Source organism: Olea europaea, unplaced genomic scaffold (genome assembly GCF_002742605.1).
Source record: "Olea europaea var. sylvestris unplaced genomic scaffold, O_europaea_v1 scaffold1361, whole genome shotgun sequence".
NCBI lineage: Eukaryota > Viridiplantae > Streptophyta > Magnoliopsida > Lamiales > Oleaceae > Olea > Olea europaea.
In genome coordinates this window covers 128,907-150,831 of record NW_019231115.1, presented here as the reverse complement: position 1 = coordinate 150,831, position 21,925 = coordinate 128,907, and the positions used below count along the sequence as shown (strand labels likewise).

Here is a 21,925-nt window from a genome sequence, read left to right as displayed (position 1 = left end):
TTCATCCACATAATATCACATGGAATCTAAACTGGTATCTACATAAGAGTGCATGGTCTGATAATGGTCTTCTTGCCATTTTTGTTGCTATTGGAATAATTGTTGCTCTTTCTCCAAATGCGTGTTAAAAAAACTTGATAATGAGTTATCCATGTAGGAACGCATAGTAGATTGCATATAATCCTCCTGCCATTTTTGATGTTGTTCGAACAACTGTCTTTGATTGTCATAAACTTCTGTTCTCAAGTTGCCACATATATCAAACATCTCTTTTATTATGTCTTGCTTCTGGACACCAAGTAATTCTATCATCCGGTCTTCAGTTACATAATTAGAGGTGCTAGATCCAAAATTAGGCCCCGCTACTGGTGAAGTTCTTGACGTACTAGGAATGGTCGTCTCTGGCACATATATATTATCCATTTCTTGCTCAAAAGTATCATTTGGGATTTGTTGTGCCGCATTGTCTAATTCTCCACCGACGATGTCGTCTAATACACAATGTTCATTATCAGCTGGCAGTGAAAGATTTATATACCAAGACGTCTCCAATTCTTCCTCCGTAGGATGTAACGTTGAAATAACCTGAATCTGTAATTTTAATAAAATATCAAAATAATCTTTTTCATTTTGTTTTTAAATAATTAAACACAAATATAGTTATATATTCATTAAAAGAGATCGTACATCTCGAGTAGCCAGAAAATGCTTAATCATTTTTTCAGTCAGCAGTTTATTAGGACTCCACTTATACATTCGTGGACTCTGTGCTGTTTTGTATCGACGCCGTCCAAATTTTTTTCCAATTCCTGGAAATGCCTCATAAATCCAATACTGTATCGCAATTACAAATTACAATTATTTTTCTCTTACAAATAAATGAAGTCAACAAAAGAAAAAAATATTAATAAAATACCTGAAATGCAAGTGGATACTCTCGTAATGCATACTTACAATCTATTTGTTCATTTCGTTGTACTCTTTCTGCTCTTTGCAATTGTGATTCTTGTAGTGAATTTAAAAAAATAAAAAATCCTTTTCGACCCCAAGGATATCCAATAAATTCATCAAGATGCTCGACCATACCAAGAGTTTTGTAATCAATAATTCTTCCAACTGGTTTTATAACACATTCCACCAACATAACTAATCCCAAGTCAAATTTATCTACTAAGTCTTCACATTCATGGAAAACTTCAAATAACATTTTCATGCTAATTCTTTGACTACCATTGAAATAATGATTTCTAAAACGATTGTTGCTATGATCAATCTCCATAACCGGTTCATGACAAGGTAATTCAGTGATAAGATAAAATTCTTGCATACCAAATCTAGCAATACGATCATCTAATTTTACCCATACTTCGTTATTTTTGCCACAGTCAACAGGCCGCATTACGAATTCATGTATCAATCTACTACTAAATAACTCTTCCTCTTCTCTATAAATAATTCCAGAAAAAAATTCATAAAAATTACTACACATTATAGAACATTGTTGATTTGCATCTATAAAATCTATAAAGTCTTTAAGATATTCTCGACTTGGATATTGAGTAATCGTAGCAGAAAACCATTGATTTGGAGACAGTATATATTCGAAAGACATCTGCATAAATAATTTGAAAACAAACTATTTGTAAACAAATTTAACAATTCTAAACAAGCAGCGAAATAATATTTATACAAATTCAAAAATACATGATAACAGAAAAAAATACAAATTCAAAAACCTCCGTGCACGGGGTCCCCCCAACCCTTTCGAACCTCCGTGCACCAAGGTTCCCCCCCTCTAACTATAAAATTTCACTTATATTTATAAATAAAATATGAAGGTAAAAATTTAAATACTTGCCTTTTGCTATGGATGGTGCTTGCTAAAATAAGGTTGTCTTTGATTTTAGGTAGAGAATGAAGATTTTGGGATATAAAAGGAATGGTATAGATAAGGATAAAGTATAAATGATATGTGTGGTAGCAAAAAGTCTTCTACACAAAAAAAAATTCTTTTTTCACTGTTTATTAGACAGACATATTTCTATATTATTTAAATTAAATGAATTGATCTATAGCATCATTTCTTTTTCGACAAATAAATATAAAATGTAAATATTTCTTCCGATATTATTTAAACTAAATCTTATTTTCATTCATTAAAACAATTCAAAACTATTTCTATATTATAAGTACAACTTCACTTCTCCATACTATATATTAAACGTCTGCCGTAGTCCTCATATGTTTGCCTATTCCAAACTGTCACATTTTCAAATTTTAATAAAATAAAATAATAAGAACTAATAAAATAATCTTATATTCCATTACAGCCATATCTTTGTACTATAAATGAAATTTGAAATTAATCTCCATATCTTATATCAGTGATTATACAGTAACGTATGACTATTTAGATAATAAGGTATGGCTATTGATGAGATTTTACAAAGTCAATTATTTTATTTGTTTTAACCATAAAAAAAAATTTCATATTCAGTATTTCCTTTTTTTAGTTTATTTATCCCATCTATGCTTCATTTTTTACAACTGAGACATGAACACGTAAATACTTTAACAACGTCCTTCTAACATCGCATACCCAACATTAAAATATTTATTAAGCAACTATGTCTCAAAATTTTTTTTTTTATAAATAGGGTAACATAAAGCTTCAGCTTCACATTTGGAACTGCAAAAATACAAAAATTATCGTTACCATTTAGAGCTTCCATACTCTAAGAAATTCTAACTTTAAAAAATTCTAACTTCTACTCATACTGTCTTCTTCTTCTTCTTCCTACATATCAACAATTGCTATAACAAAATGGCTGCACCTCATAAATTCATTCCGCAAATTTCAGCTTCAGAAACCAATTGGTCAGCAAAAGTGATCGTCTCAGGAAAACAATCCCCAAAGACTGCTTGAAATTCCAATAGTCGTTATCAAAATCTTACTCTCATGGATTTCGAGGTACAAATATAACTCTCGTTTCAATAAAATTTTACCAATCATTATACGTGTATATTTTCTAAATGTTCTCATTTTTTTCTTTTTTTGAACAGGGAAACAAAATCATAGCAACAATGTATGATACCAATATCACTACACTAAACGATCAGTTCGAACTTGGAAAAACATACATTGTGTTAAATGCAACAGCTAAAGATTTCAAAAGTGAATTTCGGAGTTCTCCTGGACAAAAAATGTGGAATATAACAGGAAGAACAAAGGTTGAAGAATTAAATGAAGACAATTTGAATCTCCTGTTCTTAAAATTTCAACTTACTGCGTTTGATCAACTAGAGAGGCATATGGACAAAAATACAGACATAAGTAAGATTTCTACTGCATTACATTTAAACAAATCATTTCATATAACATTTCATAATTTATTTTTTACGTACAAATTTATTGCATGCAAAATAACATATAAAATATTTCATAATTAATTTTTACGTTCAAAGTTATTGCATGCAAAATAACATATAAAACAATTTACGTAACCTTGTAGGCTTGATGGGTGTCGCTATAGGTGTTCGACAGAAATGCCTTATTCAAACTAACTTTGGTACAGAAGCTTATCTACAAGATGTAGTCTTGATAGATAAAGACTTCAAAAATGTTATACTAACATTATGGGATACCTTTGTCGAAAGAGAATGCAATTCGATAATTGAACATCTTCCAAATAGACCCGTGATATGGACTACAAATCTCAAAGTTTCTTCGTTCAACGATAAATTTCTCTTACAAATACAGTTCCATCTATAATATTATTATTATTATTTTCATTTAAGATATTCTTAATTTCTTTTGTACAGGCATCACACTTTCGACCAAAGTAAATAGTAATTTTTTCATTAATGTCCAACTACATGCTATTGCGGAGTACAAAGAATTGTAATACAACATACCTAATATACATATTGCTTATTTACGTACCTTTAATACAAAAAAAAAACAAAAAAACAAAGGTTTTATTTTATAACTAAATATATCATTATTTCTTGTAGGGTGGAAGCTAACAAGGAAGCGCTTGACAAATTGACGGAAAATAAACCTTTTATTGCTGTCAGCCCACCCAAACTTTCTCCTCCTACTGATAATGAATTGACACCGATTGATGATTTATTAGGGGTGTATCTAACGGTACTTCTATACTAATATAAACTGAATATAATTAATAGAAACACATTATCTTTAATTTCACAATAAATATTATAGTAACATCACGTATTTTTCTCAGTCGTATCCTTTAATCTAATTACATGAGACATATCCTTTAACAGAAGAAATTCTATTGTGTGAATGCACGCTGGAAAATATCTTCAAAAGACAAAAAAATTTAGTATATGTCTTGTAACAACTGCAAGAAAACTTCCAACGCGAACTTTGGAGAAATTCATAAATGTCGATTCTGTAAGTACGAACACTCAAAAGTTATCCCAAGGTAATTTCTTCTATTAAATATAAGTTCAAAAATTTACTAATTATTATTTCAGGAACAAGGTATATAATACATGGCTAAAAAAAAAACGTATTCTTTAGGGTAAATGCTTTTGTACAACTTGAAGACAAATCCGGTTCGTTAGATGCAACCATCATAGGAGATGCAGCAGAAGTGTTACTGGAAAGTAACGTCAATGACTTAATGAACCATCTTCAGAAGGTACAACATCATATTCAACATCTTTCGAAAATGCTTTCTTTCTTAACAACAAACATGCCACTCTATTGAAATATATTTCTTCGACCACGGAAGGTATTAAAGAACTCAATGACGTTGTCAAATTGGAAAGTGATACAGAGCTACTCTTTTACCTCAAGGCAACAGAAAAGCGCCACGACCCACCTGAGTACCGCTTTGAAATCATATTCGTGTTCAACTCCTCCACAGCAAATCAAGTTGATTCCTCAATTGTTACAGAAGATGCAAACAGGCAAATTGAAATGGAAAAAAAATTCCAACAACAAATACGTAAAAGGCAAGGACAAGGTGTCCGGACAACCCGATGACATTTCCACCGCTACTGAAGAAATCAATCCACCGCATGCAAAAAGGTCTCTCTTTCAACCATCAGATGTACCTATTGAAGCATAGTCAAAACCCCAAAAAAGAACTCACACAGGCTCCAAAATCGATGACCGAACCATTGGGATCACCTCAAAAGAAAAACATGAATGAATAACATCTATGATACTTTTGCGACTATTTTTTGACAGTAGACAGTAATCAATGTTCTATTTTGTATATCTGGAACAGGTAACATGATCTGTCTATATGTTTGTCTATGTACAAGACTTTAGCTTCCACCGAATAGCAATAAATTACTACTCTTGAAATTTAAAGTTTGTTGTACGCTTCTTATTTTCCTTTTTCTCATTTTCATTGCAAATACAATAAAATATTACTATGTTAAATCATTCCATTTCAAAATTAATATCATGGCTTACATCCAATGATTCTGTTTTTAACTAATGAATTCACTTTTTCTTTAAACAGAAAACTGATATCAGCATTAAAAACTAAACAATTTTCAACATTAAAAACACTAACAACGTGCAACAAAATCCTGCTCGTGAAATAGTAAAATGAAAAAGTGAAAAAGCAACCCGCAACACCACTACCGAATTCGGTTCAACCCGAGACAAATTAATAATTGTTAATAAAAAAAAAAAAGGTAAAGAAATAGCGTTTTGAAATCTGAAGTGGAGAACAGAGGAAAACAATGGCAACAATTGCAGGCAGATCACCGGAAGAAAAACCGAACAATTATTCGGGGGAAGATCATATTCCGAACATACGGTGGATCGATTACGCGGTGCAGCAAGCTCAGTTTGCGCAGGAAACAATCGAAACTTCCGTCGAGAACGCAATCCAAAGCACCAGATCGAGAGTCAATCGCATTATTAACACCTCCGCCGCTGATTTCAATCAAACCATTGTGAGCGTTCAAATTCAACTGCTTCTATTATTAGTCTCCTGATAAAAAAAAAAAATGAATGAAGAGAATATTGGGTATCTTTTTGGAGTAATAGGGGTAACGATTGTTGTACGTTTTGCTTCAAAAGTTGGACACTGTTACCAAACTCTTGTATTTTTTACCACCTCCGCTGCACAATTTAACTAAACCATGATGAGCTTTGGAGTTTAATTGCCTTTATTATTATTCCTCTCATAAAATTTGGGGAAAAAAACACTAAAGAATAAATAATACATTAGGCTTTTTTATTTTTGAAATTTGTAATGCTACAACAATGAAATAACTATTTCATTGAAGGTATTTCATTTGGAGCAATAGATTATACTTTAAAAGTTGTACACTTGAACCTGGTTATGGAGAAAATTTCTAGTACTCCATGTAACTATTTAATTGATAGTGTATAATTCATCCATGTCTCAGTCCCAATGAAATATGGGTCTCAATTATTCAATATACATGTCAATTAAATAGTGAGCACTCATAAGTACTTGAAATTTTCCCCTGGTTCTGGTATTCTTGTCCTCCATAATAGGCTTAGCAATTTTGATAGCCTCATAAATTAGCTGATAAAATCTGAAAAAAAGAGAAAGAAATTGACCCCCTTTATGTATAATGCTGCAAAAGTGCCATACTTAAAATGACACACCCATACTTAAACCTACTCCCATACATATTATATTGGGACATAATCCATTGGAAGTCAGATCTGGCTTAGTTTTCTTCACAATAAATTCATATTTTCAGTGTTTCTCCTTGCTTTCTCAAAGCACTCTGCATTTGGTGCTGATAAAATTAAAACCATGCAATGAAGACTTAATGCTTGTAAATCATAGTGCTGCTGACTTGTTTGTTTTCATTTGGTTATATGTGTAAATGAAATTTTATACACGTGAGAAAAGATTGCAGAGCAGGTCAAACTGTACTTGTGATTGTACTTTGTTTTTTGAAGTCTTACCTGGTTCTGGCATAATCGGCAGAGAGAGCATCTCATTTTGTGAAAGCAATCAATAGTCACACAACCCCATAATCCTTGATGATTTATGTGCTCTTTTTTTAATTTTTTTATTTGGTTTCTTGTGTTTAATGTGGATATAAGCAAGTATATTAATATATTTTTTAAGTAAATACGTCGGATAGCTAGCTAACTATGAAATTGTTAATATCAAGGTAGATACTTTCAAATTGATTGCCTCAAAAATCTTTGAGACAAATACTATTTTTGCCTAATATGTGTGCTATGACAGTGATTGATTTTTGCTTGAAATACTTGATCTTAAATAAGAGAATTGTTTGTTTCTTGGTCTGATTATTAATAGGCTAGGCTCTCAAAAGTTATTCATATTGGCATTTGAAGTTAATATAAGATTAGGTGAACTTACATTTCCATGGCAAGTTGGCAACCAAACAGACCTTGATGGAAAAGAGAATATTGTAGTTTACAGATATTTTAATTGAGTAATGTTATGTAGCTCTATTGGGTTGCAGCCCTAGTTTAAGTGGCACTAAATGATAGGTTAAATGAAATGTGAAATTAAATAAGTTATTTAATTCTACTTATCGATTAACGTCACAGTAGCGTCACCTAAAATGAGGTTGCAACCCCAATGGGTTTAAATAATATTATTCTTTTTAATTAGTTTGTGGCCTAATTATTTCACTTATTTGACTCGTGAATATTGTTTGATGCTTCCAAGTTGGCTGCATTTAATGCAGAGTTTTGGTTTCGGAGTGTAACTTGACCGTGTTGTAGAATACCAACAGTTTAAGCAGAGGGTTTTGTTCTCTTGGGTTCTGCAGCAAATTCTGTTGCTTTTATAGCATATGGGCTTCTGGGAGCTGTACTTGAACCTAAAATTCTATTTTCTTAGTCATTGATTACCGTGAAAATATTTTTGATTGAGAACAACCTTGTTACAGTATTCTTTGCAAGAGGTAAAGTCTGCATATAGCGTGTATGAGGATATTGCTTTTGGGAAGATTAAAGGTCCGTTCGAAGTTATAATTCATGTATTGATATTAAATTCATCATCAAAAGCTTTTATTTGAGTCTCTCCTTGTCATCCTGGTTTTTGACTTTTTTTGTTAAGCAGAGGGTCTTCTTGTTGCTGCTTCCTATCCATTGGTCACAACAGGAGCTGTTCTTGGTTTAGGATTTTTGGGTTTTAAAAGTACGTTTTAAACAGTCAATGCCTTTTCCTACCTCGATCTACTAATGCAATTTGTGCGTTAACATTGAATAGCAGTAATTTTTGCTGATAATTCTTTCATTCCTGATGTTTTACGAGACTTGCTTTTATTTTCTTCTTCAGGGCCTAGGCGATTCTTGTACTACAACACAATGCGTCTTTTTGTCAGTGAAGAGGTAATAGAGCCACAAAACCTTTAGTGGATTGTGTGGATTAAGTACTTCACTGAGTTAGATTCTTGTGCTGTGAATAATGGGAAAACAACGGCAACATGAATTAGCTCTTATATAAAAAAAGCAGTTCACTGGATACAGATGTAGACACTGGGAAAGTTTTTATTGATAACCTAGTAGCATATTAATGTTGATAAAAAAGAGAAAAATAGTGTAAATTATAGTCGAAGTAGTTTCTATTTTTATTTGTGTAATGAAGGAAATTTATGTAGCATTTAAGTACTGGTTCAAGTAAGGAAACATCATGTTAATCAGTAGTGTTGGTTCCAGGCGTTGCTTTCTAGGGCTGATGCAAAAGTCAAGGAGTTGCGGCAATCAATTGATTTTTTGAAGGCGGAAACTGAAAAGTTGGAGGTATTCCTTTTGCAACTGACTCTGTTTAGTTGACATTGTAACCATTTATGCCTCATGTTGCAATCCTTTATAGCACTTTCATGAATTTTCTTTTTGCCTTCCTTTCTCAATTGCATCCCCCCAAACTGAAGGAAAACAAGAAGCTGATGATACAATAATAAGCAAGGTGAAAGACACAGAAAACAGTTTTTATTATTATTATTATTTTTTAAAACTAAATTTCCTTTGCATCTTTGACCAGCTCAGTTGTTGTCAACTGGGCTATTGATATTTGGATTGGGAAGATTGTCGTCTACTTTCCCTTAAATCCCTCTCCCCCTCCACTTCTTGATATAGGAATCAAAATCATGCATAAATGCTAATTTTAAAGGGGCAATGCTTGAAATATTTTGTTAATTTAGTATTCCCCAACTAAAAAGAAATTTTTATCTTCTGTGTCTCTGAAAAAATTATACCATGCTAGAATTAAGAATGTTGTTTTTCTTCTGTCTCTGTGGCCTATGCTCGAATCATTGTCAATCGTGGTACAGATGTAAAAATGATCAAATGGTACTACAACATGCTTTAATTGTTAGAAGACAATACAGAGAAGTTGCAATATGTCTTCTATTATGAGTGGCTTATTTATTTATTTTTTTTTTTAAAACGAATCAGAGAAGTGCATCTCAAGCTGAAGAAGAGTTGAAACGGGGGAGAGCAAAACTCAGGTTTGTGCTTGCAGATGAACTGTCATTTACTATTGGACTTCATTTAGTTGTCATCTATTTCTTTCATGATTATATTACTGTTGTTTTTTCCTCACGTAGGCAGACAGGAAAGCAAATTCAAAGTGTCATTAACTCTGCATACAAAATAGAAAGACAGGCTGGAGGTACATAAACCTGTATCTGAGCGTCCATGTATTTGTAGATCACTCGTGTCAAGCAATCATTTTTGTTCCTTTAATTTTTTAGGATGTTCTGTATGTAGGGTATGGTATCTGATTAGTTTATGTTGTATCAGGCTTGAAGGATGTTCTTAAGGAGCTTCCCAGTAGAGAAGCATCTCGATTTCGTTCTCAAGTAAGTCTATTTCATGTTCCTTACACTTCTTATAATTGAGACTTAGGATGTTTACATGCTCGCACATATACCATTTCCGTAAATTTGTGGAGTAGCCTTTGCAGCATAATTTGTGAAGCTTGAATTTAAGCGCGAGTTTCATGTAAAAATATTGTATGTTATTTAATTTAGGATTTCAAGTTTGAGGACCCTAGAGTTTTTTATGGTTTTCATATTTGTAGAACATTGTCTATAGATAACAGACTGTTGTTTCATTGCTTTTATTATCTCTACTCAGTAAAACTGTGGCATCTTTGCCTAGAGGCCCCCCAAAGGCATGAACTTATGGATAATGACCTTGTGAATTGTTCTCTTCTTTTACATCTTTACCTGCCAAGGAAAAGTTCTATGAGAGGATAACGTTTTTGAATCAAGTAGAAAGAAAACTTGGATATTCTTTTAAACCATTACAATTCATATCAGGAAGTTTTCTGTATTTGAACAATTGAAGCTGGCGTCAATTAAGAGTAAGTTAACGGATGGACGAGTTAGATGGTTGGGACATGTTTTTGCATAGACATAGAAGCTCCTATCTATAAGAGTGATGTGATGAGAAGAGGGAGTAGTCAATAAGGATCTGCGTTCTTTAGATTTTCTGGAAAACTTAGCAATGAACTAGATAAAAGGGAGAAAAATAATTGATCAGCTGGCTCCATGTTAACTGATAGCCACGCGTAGTTTGTTGTCTTTTTCAATTTTGAAGAGTGTTTTATGGCATTATATTTGACCAAAAAGCACATTCTCTTGAAGAAAGTAACCTACATCTAAAATTTTCTTGAGAAAACCAGATATCTACTTGTTATTCTATTATACTTTCTTGAAACTAATTAATTAGTCCTGAAAAAATGGAAACTATCCCAATCTTATTGATTTTGATTGGATTAAGCTGGTACCTGTCTGTAGCATTGCACCTAAAGCAGTAGTGATCTCTATTCTTTACAGGACCTTGAAAAATATCTAAATTCCAAATGAATGTACAGACTAGATTTGTAGTTTTTTTTTTTTTTTTTTCTTTTTTTTTCCTTCCTTCCTATTTTTATTTATTTATTATTATTATTTTTGAAAATTGTTCTTACGAGTTTTATGCCTTTAGGTTTCTAACCTAGCTAAAGAGGCGAAGCAAGAAAGAAATGCTCTCACCAAGGAAGTCACGAAGATCAGCAATTATGGGATTTCTGTCTGAATTACTCCAATTTAGGTTTCATTTCCATATATAGAAATTCTATGGTAATAGTGGGATTTGGGTATTGTCTTCTTTTTACTGAGTGAATTGAAAACCCTAAATCTGTAGCTGGAGAGAAATCAGTTCGATTATCACAGAGATCATATTTATTGCCCCACCTCTTCGTAAATGACTGATGATTCCGAATAAAGTCATAGCAGGGTTAAACTCGAGATTTTTTTGTATCCCTCAATATATTCATGGCCCCTTTTTCATCGAACTATTTCTATTGTCACTAGAAATTCTAGGAATGATGTGTCCCATTGCTTCGCTTGTTATTTGATTGTAGTTTTTTTTTTTTTTACGTGTTTGTGATGATTTGATTGAATGAAAAATTACATCTGTTCTACATTCACAAGTTGGTTGACATTTTCACTTATGTACATGAAATCCATGCAGCAATGTGATGAATCATTTTAAAATCAAGAGTATAGATGTTGTCATGTAGGAAATTGTAAAGAAATGTACAATGCAGAACGTAAATGTAGCAAGATTGTGAATAAAAACTTGTAACATAGCGTATAAGCTGAGTGTTGATTTTTGAAGATAATCTCAATAAATTCGATGATCTTTTCACAAGAGAAATTTAAACGTTGAATTTAATAATTATGATTAAGATCTTTTCTGATATCTTAGCATTTTCTGTTCTAGTATTTTAGTTGAAAGTTAGCATTGTTGATCAAATATTTTTTCATCTAACAAAAAAGCAATAAAAATATCGCATAAGATATTTTTTTTGAGTAATGCTATTTGTACAAATTGGAGATTTCCATGTGATGTGACTGTGAGTAGTGACAAAAAAGTACATTTCACGTACAAATTTTTAATTGGCCTTATCATTTCATCTCATGTCATTTACTAAAGGCGTGTTTGATTGTTTATATTTTTTTATGGAAAATGTATTTTTTTCTACCCAAATTCTTATTTTTGTGCTGTTTGACTGACTTTTTCCATGAAAAATATTTTCCTTCTTTTGACCACATGGTCATATTTTTCTTAAAATTAATGAAAATGTTTTATTTACGGGGAGTAAAATTTTATTTTTCAGGAAATTCATCCTCTCTCTGTAATCTATCCACTCTATCTTATCTACTCATCAATAAAAATTGGACAAATATAATATTTTTTAAATTAAAAATTAAATCAATCAATTATATTTATTTGACAATTTCTATGCAAATACGTTCTAGAAATTGAATTATCTAAAACTTATTTCTTTTCATGCGAATTTCCTGCTTGAAATCAAAAGCAATCTAAATTTTTTACATATGACACTATTCTATTCTTCAAGGCTTATCACGTGCACCACCACCCACCTCCTTTTTTTATTCTTTCCTCACACTTTGGGCCGATGGTAGTGCCAGCTGGGGAGAACGCATCGTACTTAACTAATGAGAGAGAGAGATTTCCCAAAAAGGACATGGAACGTAAGAAACTTTAATGAACTTCCTTCCACAATTGAAAAGAGGATTAAAATGAAAAAAAAAAAAAATGTTGCATCAAATCTTAAATTTCTCATAAATTTAAGGGAAAAGGGAAAAAAATTAATTAGGGTATTCCAAATTTCAGTCCTTTTAATGCTGACACTTGTTGTTTCAAATGACGTCATCAAACCTGAAAGTAATGTCATTACATCCCTGCGACTGTAATTGCTGATGACGGAGGAGTTCCTTCTGTCGTCGGAGTTCCAGGACTTTCCGGTGAGAGTTAGAGTGTTGAGTGAGGACGAATGTCGGGCTTGCAGCTGGCCGATACTCGGGCACGAGCCGGCCCGACTTGTACCGAACGCCACAGGCATTGCACAACGTCTTCGGCCCCATCGGCCCGGTCCTCCACTGAGGCGTCTTTTCTGTTGAGCAGTGCGTGCATCGACGCGCCTTCTCAGTATTCTCTTTACCTCTGTTAATCAAACTCTCTCTCTGGTTTACATTGTTATTTGGGGGTGATGGAGAGCTCCATGCAGTGGTGCCGGAAGCGGCGGCGTTTGTGGAGGTGAATGATCGGGAGCGTATGTTCCGAGAGCCACCACAAAATGCTGCTTCGGCGCTGGTAATGGAATTCGACGGAAAATCGGTGATTGAATCGTCCATATATTTCGAAAGCCATTCTAGCTCAGCCACATCTTCACTCTAGACACAGAAAAATAAAAAAATCAGCTCTATATTGAGTGAAAACTGTAAATCAGGATATATTTGCGGCAAATTTTATATTATATAATTGCCTATTCAGTGAAATCTCGTTTGTTTATTACGTGAACACAGAAGACATCGGGGAAATCGGAATAGTTAGCAGTAGGCGCATCAAAGCATCTGGCGGTGCTGGCGGCAGCGGCGGAGGAGGAGGCGTGGCAGTGGAGGTCAGAATGAATGGTAGCCGAGAAAATTTCATCATTAGACAAGTCTAGAAGATCATCCGTTCCAGGTACTCCATATACATCCATTTCTTACCCAATCTTAACTGTTATGTGTGTGTGTGTGTTTTGGGGAGGTGAGTTGACTCAGATTCTGAGTTGAGATTTCGAGAGAGATGAAGGGGTAGAAATAGGGTTAAGTACAATGGAAGGACAAATGAAAGGGAGCATGGGAACGTGGGGGAGTGAATGAGGCCATGCAATGTGATCAGGACTGTGTATTCCTCATTATTTTATTTTTTTTACTTGAAATTAAATTTTATTTTCCAACATAAATCGATAAATAAGAATACGAAGTAGAGCATCATTTTCTATGAATCGTGATATAATTTGTTGAAATATTGGACAATTAACGCTTTTAAAATCTGATTGTACAACTATAATGAAATGTTGAAAATCAACTCGTTCGTTCGAAAAATTGATAACTGACTTACTACTAAACAATAAATTGAAGACTAATGATGCAATTTTTCTATCAACAACTTGTATTTCATCGTGGTTTGGGAAATGAATAGAAAAATTATATTGGATTTAAGGTTATATAGTTCAAGGTGATGACTTTCATCATATCGAGGTGATACACAATCCTTTAATGAAACCAAAAGACTCTTATTTCAGATCATGACATTATTGAAGTAACATAAGTTTTTCATTTTCATACAAATACCGACTTCAACCTCAAAGGTATGATAGGGAGTTCTTATTCCCCTTTCGTAGGGATCAATCAGAAAACTCGACCTCAATATTCATGTCGTGACATAAAATATCTATTTTTTCCTCTCTTTCTCTTTCTTTTTCTTGTTGGAGTGGAGTCGGGTCGAATTAGATTTGATTGGATTGGGGTTGTTGGAGTAATATATTTGGGGAAAAACTTGGAAGAGACATTATTGAAGCATGTGAGAGTTTGGGGGGGCGGTCCTAAATTGTGAGCCCGAAGCAAAATTCTCGGCACGTGCAATGTCATGTGATCATTCAATAGTACCCCATTAATAAATTCCATGATATTGTTGAAATAATTAGATAGTCCCTGGGGGTTTGATAATGGAAATTTAAAATTAATGGAAAAAAATATTAATCTTTCAAGATGCACGTTAACTGAGCTGTAAATGCATTTAAATTATACTTGAATACCATTGAAGATGCTAGGAGTGAAGCAAGATTGTTTAAGGTTATTTTAATAGTAAATATGCGTATGTTACACACGCCCTCCTAGTCATGGAGGTGCTAGATCTGAAGTAAGCTTGTTAACATGTTGTGCCAACTATGGTCAGGGGCGAATCCAACTGTTTTGGATTGTGGGGTAAAAAATTAGAGTCGTGCTATAGTGCCCACATGAATGACCGTAGGGTTGACACAATACCACATGAGGTCAGAATTATTTTATTCATAGGGACCCCGCCGGGCATGTGAGGGCACGGTCACTCACGAGGTCATCCTCGAGAGTTGTGCTTAACTCCAAAAATTAATGTGTAATTTTTTAAAACAATACAATATTTATAAAAATACGTTAATACTCATTTTGATATCTTGAAAGTGTCTTATAATTCTATCATTATCAATGTTGTTAAATGAATTTGTTACATGTATAGTTTTGTTTACCATATCATTTATGGATATTGAGCTAACAGCGAGTAAATCAAATTGGATGGAGGAAGTAAATTAAATTTAAGTTTAATGTAAAAATAATTTGAAAGTAATTCAAATTCCATTTAATTTGTAACGATTTTAGATTTTTGACATCATTTTTATTGAAAAATTCCCTAATAAAATGATGTAAATTATATTGAAAATTTTATTGTGAAAAATAATAAACGTTGATGAAATAATTGTGTTTTTTAAAAGACGAGTTAAACGCTTCTTTTAATACGTACGTTTGAAGCATATTTAACTTTTTTTTTTTATATCTGTTTGGACAATTAGATATGACTACAATATAGTTTTCATAACGAACTTCTAGATGATGCAAGCGATTTGTAGATTTGGATAGTATACGATCATCGGCAAATTTTAAAAATTAGCATTTTATCGAAATTTTTGAAATACTGATTTGGAACGGCCTACTTTGATACATCCTAACTTTTACTATGGTTGATCATTTCGCACACCATTAAAACGCGAAAAACTAGGCCATGAACGCTTAAAAATGATATTAAAAATGCAATATTTCGATTTCATTTGGTATGTATTAAAGTGGGTTGAAAACGAATTAAAACAACCATTTTTCGGGAAACAAAAACCAAAATTTTGTGCTCATGACCTCATGTGGGTCCGCCCTTGACTATTGTGGAATAAATTTGTTCAGTCGATAAAGGCAACTCAATCTTTGATAACATCATACTTCCAGGAAAAATTTGAACGATCTTTAAATAGAAAGTACCTATATTTGAAATCGACATGGGTGAGTGGGTAGAGAATACTTAGAGGCGTGAAACAATAGTCTTTAAAAAATTCGATGAAATAGTTTCATAACTTCGAAAGATGGCTTCTTCCTCAAAATATGGTCACATGACTACATTTTATTTTAATGAAAATCATCAAAATTACTAAACTAAACAAAACTGCAGTAGAGCACGAGATAACTCCAGATTGGATGCTAGGTACTTGGGTGAGGCTGGCAATTCTCTCTTAGTCAACTGTAAGAAAAGGTTCTCTTGGACAATATGTAAACAAATGCTAATTATTCTCAAGTTTCCATTTTCCAATTAATAAGAGATAAATCCCTCTTTTGTGGAGTTGATTCAAAATATAGACAACTGAAAATAATAGCTTTGTTTTGTATGTTAAATAAAACAAGATTAACATAACAATACAATCCCAATAAAACAAAAAATTTCATGATAGAAACGAATAATTCTCGAGAAAAAAAAAAATTGAAAAAGGAAAAAAAAAAAAAAAAAAAAAAAAAAAAAAAAACTGTTGAGATCAGGTCCCAGTACCTTGTGCAAGTTGCAGTTTAACACTTTTAGCCACTTGCGATTTAATTGATGTCGACATCAATATGAAGACGATTGTAAGTTATATTCCCTCTTTCTCACCTCGGATAACATGTGTGGTGTCACAAGCCTATGATGACTAGGATGTGATGTCATTGAGCTTGACTCATGGATCAAGCCACGCGTCAAGCATCTAGAAAGCTCGGTTCCATTTCTCAAACTATAAATACTCACACTTGTTGAAATCGTGAAGGTCATCAAGAAACTAAGGTTGCGTGTGGTCTGACGTTTTTGGGCCATTTTCCATTTTTCGTTTTTGAAAACGCGAAAAATGCGTTTAGTCGAAAACGAGTTAAAATTTATAATTGAAAACGCAAAATGAATTTTTATCATTTTGAGTGTTTTCAGTTATAAATTGCCAAAACACGGAAAACACCCAAAACGCGTTGTTTTCGAGGAAAATTAAAAATCGTTTTAAAACTGAAAATGGAAAATGGAAACTAAACCAACCGCACAATATTCTAAATCTATAATTATAAATCCCAACTCCCACTTTCTTTGTTGTTCGTGTCATTCCCGCACCCAGTTTCAGCATCCGTTTCATTGACTTGGGCCTTGTTTAGAGACTCCTATTTTATGCGAGGACTACCTCTCCCATTGATTCGCCTTCTCTATACCCTTATGGAGCCTCTTGAATTTAGATAAGTCGGAGTCGAGTAGTTATAAGTTAGAGATGAAGCTCGGATTGAGATACAAAGAGAAAGAACGAAACAAACCGGCGAAGGAACCCAGAGCATGGTTTTCAGAAATGAGATGCTTCCATTTAAGAGAGTGCAACAAAGGACATCAAGAATTAAATATAAATGAGATCCCGATTCAAAGAACAACTATGATAGTAATTCTAGTAGCCTTTTTATCGAGGTGAAGTTTAGTCTAACTAAGCAATTATGGTTCCTGCTTCCTGTGGGTCTAACTCAAGAAAACCATCCGTAATACTCAGGATCATTGAGAATTTTTATTGGCTTGTAGTTCAATACGTAGGCTTATGCAAAGGTTTGGCACTTGGGGAAAATTGGTGGATTTACTCGGAATATGCATGCATAGTCTAGAGAAGACATGGGCTCCTCTCAGTCTGGACTCTGGAGAATGAAACTTTGGATTTAGGAAGGTTTGGGCCAAAAAGTTTTCTTAAATGCAACGACGCCGTACACTGGTCGATCGGATACACGAAGGTCACAATTTGGCTGCGCCGTCATTAACTGGATCTTTGATGGAAATTTATTTTATCAAATACGTTATAACGGTGGATTCCACAAAATATATTAATAATAATAATTAGTAGTTATGATTTATAACTGTAGTCTGTATGATTAATATTTAATTTTGATTCAATTTATAAATTATTTATAAATTTATTAGCCAAACAGAGGCTTTAATACATTCACCTGTTCAAGATTTGGAATGGGTTGGGCCAAAGGGGGACGTCGTTGGTTGTCTGGTATGTGACTTTTTATTGAAGAAATGATACAATGTGTGACTTTTCAATAAATGAACATAAGCTTAGTCAGGAGGCTGTGGTGGGAATTCGGGAACGGAAGTCTATTTGGGTGTCTTTGTAACACCCCGAAATCATTTTCATCTTTATTATTTTATTCTTTTATAAAAATAGGCATGAGGTGTTATCAAATTTTCTTCATCTAATTTAAGCGGAAATAGCACTTTTATCAAGGGTTGAAATTTGAAAAATGCGATCGATAATTCGATAACGATAAAATAACAACCAAGTAAAATTTTCATATTAAATATAATTCTTGAAATACTCCATTCCAAACTATTAATTTAAGATTTAACATAAAATATCGAACGCTGGATCACTAAAAATATTAATTAACGAGTATTAACATAAAGATATTATTCAAATAAAAATCTTTCACCCGTTCTAATATAAAATTTTAGTAAGAGTGAGTATTTTGAAAACACTAAGTAAGAATACGCGCACATTCTTATTCACATGATATAAATATGAAACCGACATTTCTTAGATTTAAAACTTAAGGAATTTCTTAAGAATTCCAATATCCCGTAGGATTTAACATAACTGATCCAAAAGTTCATCTCCTACGATTTAACATACTTGACATAACGGTCTATCCCAAAGAATTTAACATAGAATTCGACCCGAAAGCTTTATAGTATTTCATGCCAAAATTTATATAAACATCAAGAAATAAAATTTACTTCTTTACACGATGTATTCTTATCTCAATGGACACCAAAGAAATTCTAAAAATAGTGATTTGAAATGATAATGTGGAAGTGAATAGGGTGTGTTAAAATAAAAATGAACTCATGCTGTTACCTCACATCCTATATAATTCATTCATAGGGAATTCAAAAAGTTGAAGACATAATTAAAATCAATGCAATTCAGGTTAATATAATCAAAATAAATGCATTCAAGTTAATTAAGAATTAATTAGGTTAATTATTTTAGTTATTATCAAAATTAATGATAACCATGTTTAATTTCTTTTCAAATTCTTTTTCTATTATTATTATTATTATTATTATTATTATTAAAATATTAAAATTTAACGCTTTTCTTTTCATTAGAATAACTCGAACAGGACTAACTCAAAATTTCTTTTCTTTGAACACAAATTATATTATTTAACACAAGCTACAAAATGAGTATAATATCGATATATTTTTATCAATTTCTAAAATACTTAATTATTCTATCCAAACAGTTTACGATAAATTCTCAAAGTATTCGTAAGCAAGGTAAATTCTTATGCAAACAAGTGGGTTAAACCTATCTTTTAACGTTTGGACTTAGTGTAATGACAAGATTAGACATGGACCATTCCATTTGCTAAATGACCAATATTAAGTTTAGATCCCATATGAGAATAATGAAAAAAATTCGGCATGTTACAGTTTTCATTTAAACGAAGGTACGTATGCAAAATGAAATGCAAAGAGATAGGGGTTTTTGGAAATGAGTTGAGTTGATTGGCTTGATGATGAAGAGAATCAAAATGAATTTTATATTAAAAATCAAAGTACACAAGTACTACGTTTTCTTTTCATTAAAAAGTAACACGATATGACACTTTATAATAGAAAACCGTGATTCACATCCAAATAATAATAATAATAATAATCATATAGTTTAAAAAATTATTATTTATATTTTCTTTGTAATCTTAGCAAAAAAAAAAGTGTTTTGCTAGAAAATCTCTATTACATTGCAAAATAAATATCATCACCTTAGTATTGAATACAGTCCTCGAGTCCATGTCGTGATGTAAGATCCTTGATTCATTTGAGTGACATAAGAATCTCTACAAATTCTTCTTCACTCGTACGAAAAAGGAGCTTAGCCGTCTTTGGCTTGCTGTCAAATGTTCAGAATTCCTTAGTAAGACGGGTTTTACTACGATTAGATTCCATTTTTAATCAACGTCGAGATCATGAGTTGTCAGCTCATTCTTCAAAAGGCACGCGGTTAGAGACCTAGCTCCTCTCACTTCTTGAAAGCTTGCTGTTTCATGTTCTATTTCACTCCTCAATGTGGGTTCTTTTCCCCTTAAAATTAGTTTAAAAGGTTCTTATAATCACATTGTAATCTTAGCTGAGAAATAGTTTACTATAAAAATTCAAGTAACACTATTGTGACATTTTTAATTGAAAAGAATAACATTTTCTAGCAAAATCATAATTCTTATCTAACATAGCAACATACCATCTCTTAAAATTCGTCGTATGTACATTCTACATGGACAACGATTCTAATCATCTTAAAAATTAAAATCTATGCATTAGTTGTCTTTTTCCCATTTACCAGTATGATAGAAAAAAATATTAATTTTATCTATATCTACCAAAAAAAAAATTAAATAATAAATAAACATATATACATTACTATCAAATTGACATAGTCATGTTATACAGCGTGTGACTTTTTTAAAAAAAAGTAACATGTTATGAAACTTTGAAATACACAAATCTTAGTTCATATCCAACATTAGGAAAATAAAAATAAAAATAGTAAGATGTATATATCGATGGTTCTCATAAGAGCAGTTCAAGCTTAAGAAATAAGAAACAAAAATTAAAGGATATCCAAACAAGCTACGAAATCTTTGAAATTAAAGGATAATTGTCTATTGCAATACTGTAAAATAAGAAACAAAAATTACTTAAATCCATTTGTAATAAGAAAACGAGAACCTCAAAAAACTCAAATTCAGAATTATTTACTGAATAATTTGAATCAAAATTAATTAAAATTATGCAATAAAAAGCTTCAAATTAAAAATAAGTATGTTAAATGAAAAAAAAGGTGAAATTTCAATGCTGATTTAGAATAAAGTTGAAATAGAAGAAGAAATTAACTCCAAAATCTGAAGAATGAACTTCCAATGCAATATGAAGACGCGGAGTTTTGATTTTATTTATTTATTTTTACAGATTTTAAGAAGGAACTAAGCGAAATTCCGTTACAATAATTTGGAGATGTTGTTTTTTAATTCTAAAATTGATTTTGATAGGCAAAATTTGTGAGAGTTTTTCAACTTTTAGATTTGTGTTGAATTAGGTCCTTAGTTAGGGGTTCTGAGTGTAGCTTTGTTTATTATACTGACTTTACAAAAAGTCCTAATTTTGTCTAAAGAACCTTGTTTATACATTTTAGTAATATCATAGCCCTATTTTTATTATATTTTCTTGTAAAATAGACCATTAAGAATTCAATTGAACAATCAGGTTTTTTCTTTCTTTCTTTTTTTCAAATTAATGAATTCTAATATATTATAATATACATATTCATTTTTCCCTTTTCTCTCTAATGTCTTCCTAAATTAAGTCCCTGTTTGATACTATTAAAAAATCTGATTAAAATTTTAGTCAAAGCCAATAATTAATTCTAAGAACACATTTCATAGGATCCATAATTTTTCAACCATACATTCCATCAATTTTTATCAAAATCTGCTATAATATAATTTTAATTGCTACCTATTTCGCGCGGGTTCGTCGCTAACAATTAAAAAGGGATCAGACGATTGTGTAAAGGACAAACCTTTTGAGATAAAGTCCCAAAAATGGGTGTTCTTTATTGGCGATGACTTTACAATTGAAAATTAAAAACATAATGCCTCCAAGGGGCGCAAGCACACGAGTTACTGAAAGAAGTGTTTAAATCTAAACTAAGAAATTTAAAATTACATGTTCTCTGTTCGAGAGTTTTTGATTCGGTCTTTTTGCTCTATGTCCTTCCTTCCTTTTATACTCCCTGGATGATCTATTTGTGATCAACCACCTAAAAACTGCTGGATCATTCTATAACTGCTCACTTTCCTCGTAATGGCCAACTTGTCATGGAACTACCTTTTTCTAACTACTGCCATTACTCTTTGTCGTTCAACCGTCTTCAATTAAGTTCCTTGAATCGTGGAACGTGATAGGGCTACTTTAATAACTGCTTTGATAACTGCA

The 21,925-nt window shown here is 32.2% G+C and overlaps 2 protein-coding genes across 2 annotated transcripts; one reads left to right on the top strand and one right to left on the bottom strand.

The window, feature by feature from the left end:
* Window positions 1-5,684: 5,684 nt before the first annotated feature.
* LOC111375359 lies at window positions 5,685-11,378 on the top strand. Its single transcript, XM_022998159.1, has 9 exons — window positions 5,685-5,946; window positions 7,903-7,969; window positions 8,076-8,153; window positions 8,295-8,347; window positions 8,675-8,758; window positions 9,413-9,465; window positions 9,565-9,629; window positions 9,761-9,819; window positions 10,952-11,378. The coding sequence occupies exons 1-9, from the start codon at window positions 5,731-5,733 to the stop codon at window positions 11,039-11,041; spliced, it is 765 nt and encodes a 254-aa protein (XP_022853927.1). The 5' UTR covers window positions 5,685-5,730; the 3' UTR covers window positions 11,042-11,378.
* Window positions 11,379-12,252: 874 nt separating this feature from the next.
* LOC111375351 (GATA transcription factor 4-like) lies at window positions 12,253-13,667 on the bottom strand. The gene is made up of 2 exons (XM_022998152.1): window positions 13,332-13,667; window positions 12,253-13,209 (listed from the first exon to the last, which is right to left on the bottom strand). Exons 1-2 carry the CDS (start codon window positions 13,518-13,520, stop codon window positions 12,676-12,678), a joined length of 723 nt encoding a protein of 240 aa, XP_022853920.1. The 5' UTR covers window positions 13,521-13,667; the 3' UTR covers window positions 12,253-12,675.
* Between the last annotated feature and the right edge of the window lie 8,258 nt (window positions 13,668-21,925).

Excerpts from the sequence above, each read along its gene's own strand:
- LOC111375359 (XM_022998159.1), top strand. The coding sequence starts at position 5,731 with ATGGCAACAATTGCAGGCAGATCACCGGAAGAAAAACCGAACAATTAT. Across the intron at positions 7,970-8,075 it reads TGCTTTTGGGAAGATTAAAG|AGGGTCTTCTTGTTGCTGCT; the intron begins GTCCGTTCGAAG and ends TTTGTTAAGCAG. Across the intron at positions 9,630-9,760 it reads AATAGAAAGACAGGCTGGAG|GCTTGAAGGATGTTCTTAAG; the intron begins GTACATAAACCT and ends ATGTTGTATCAG.
- LOC111375351 (XM_022998152.1), bottom strand. The coding sequence starts at position 13,520 with ATGGATGTATATGGAGTACCTGGAACGGATGATCTTCTAGACTTGTCT. Across the intron at positions 13,210-13,331 it reads CCGATGTCTTCTGTGTTCAC|AGTGAAGATGTGGCTGAGCT; the intron begins GTAATAAACAAA and ends TTCTGTGTCTAG.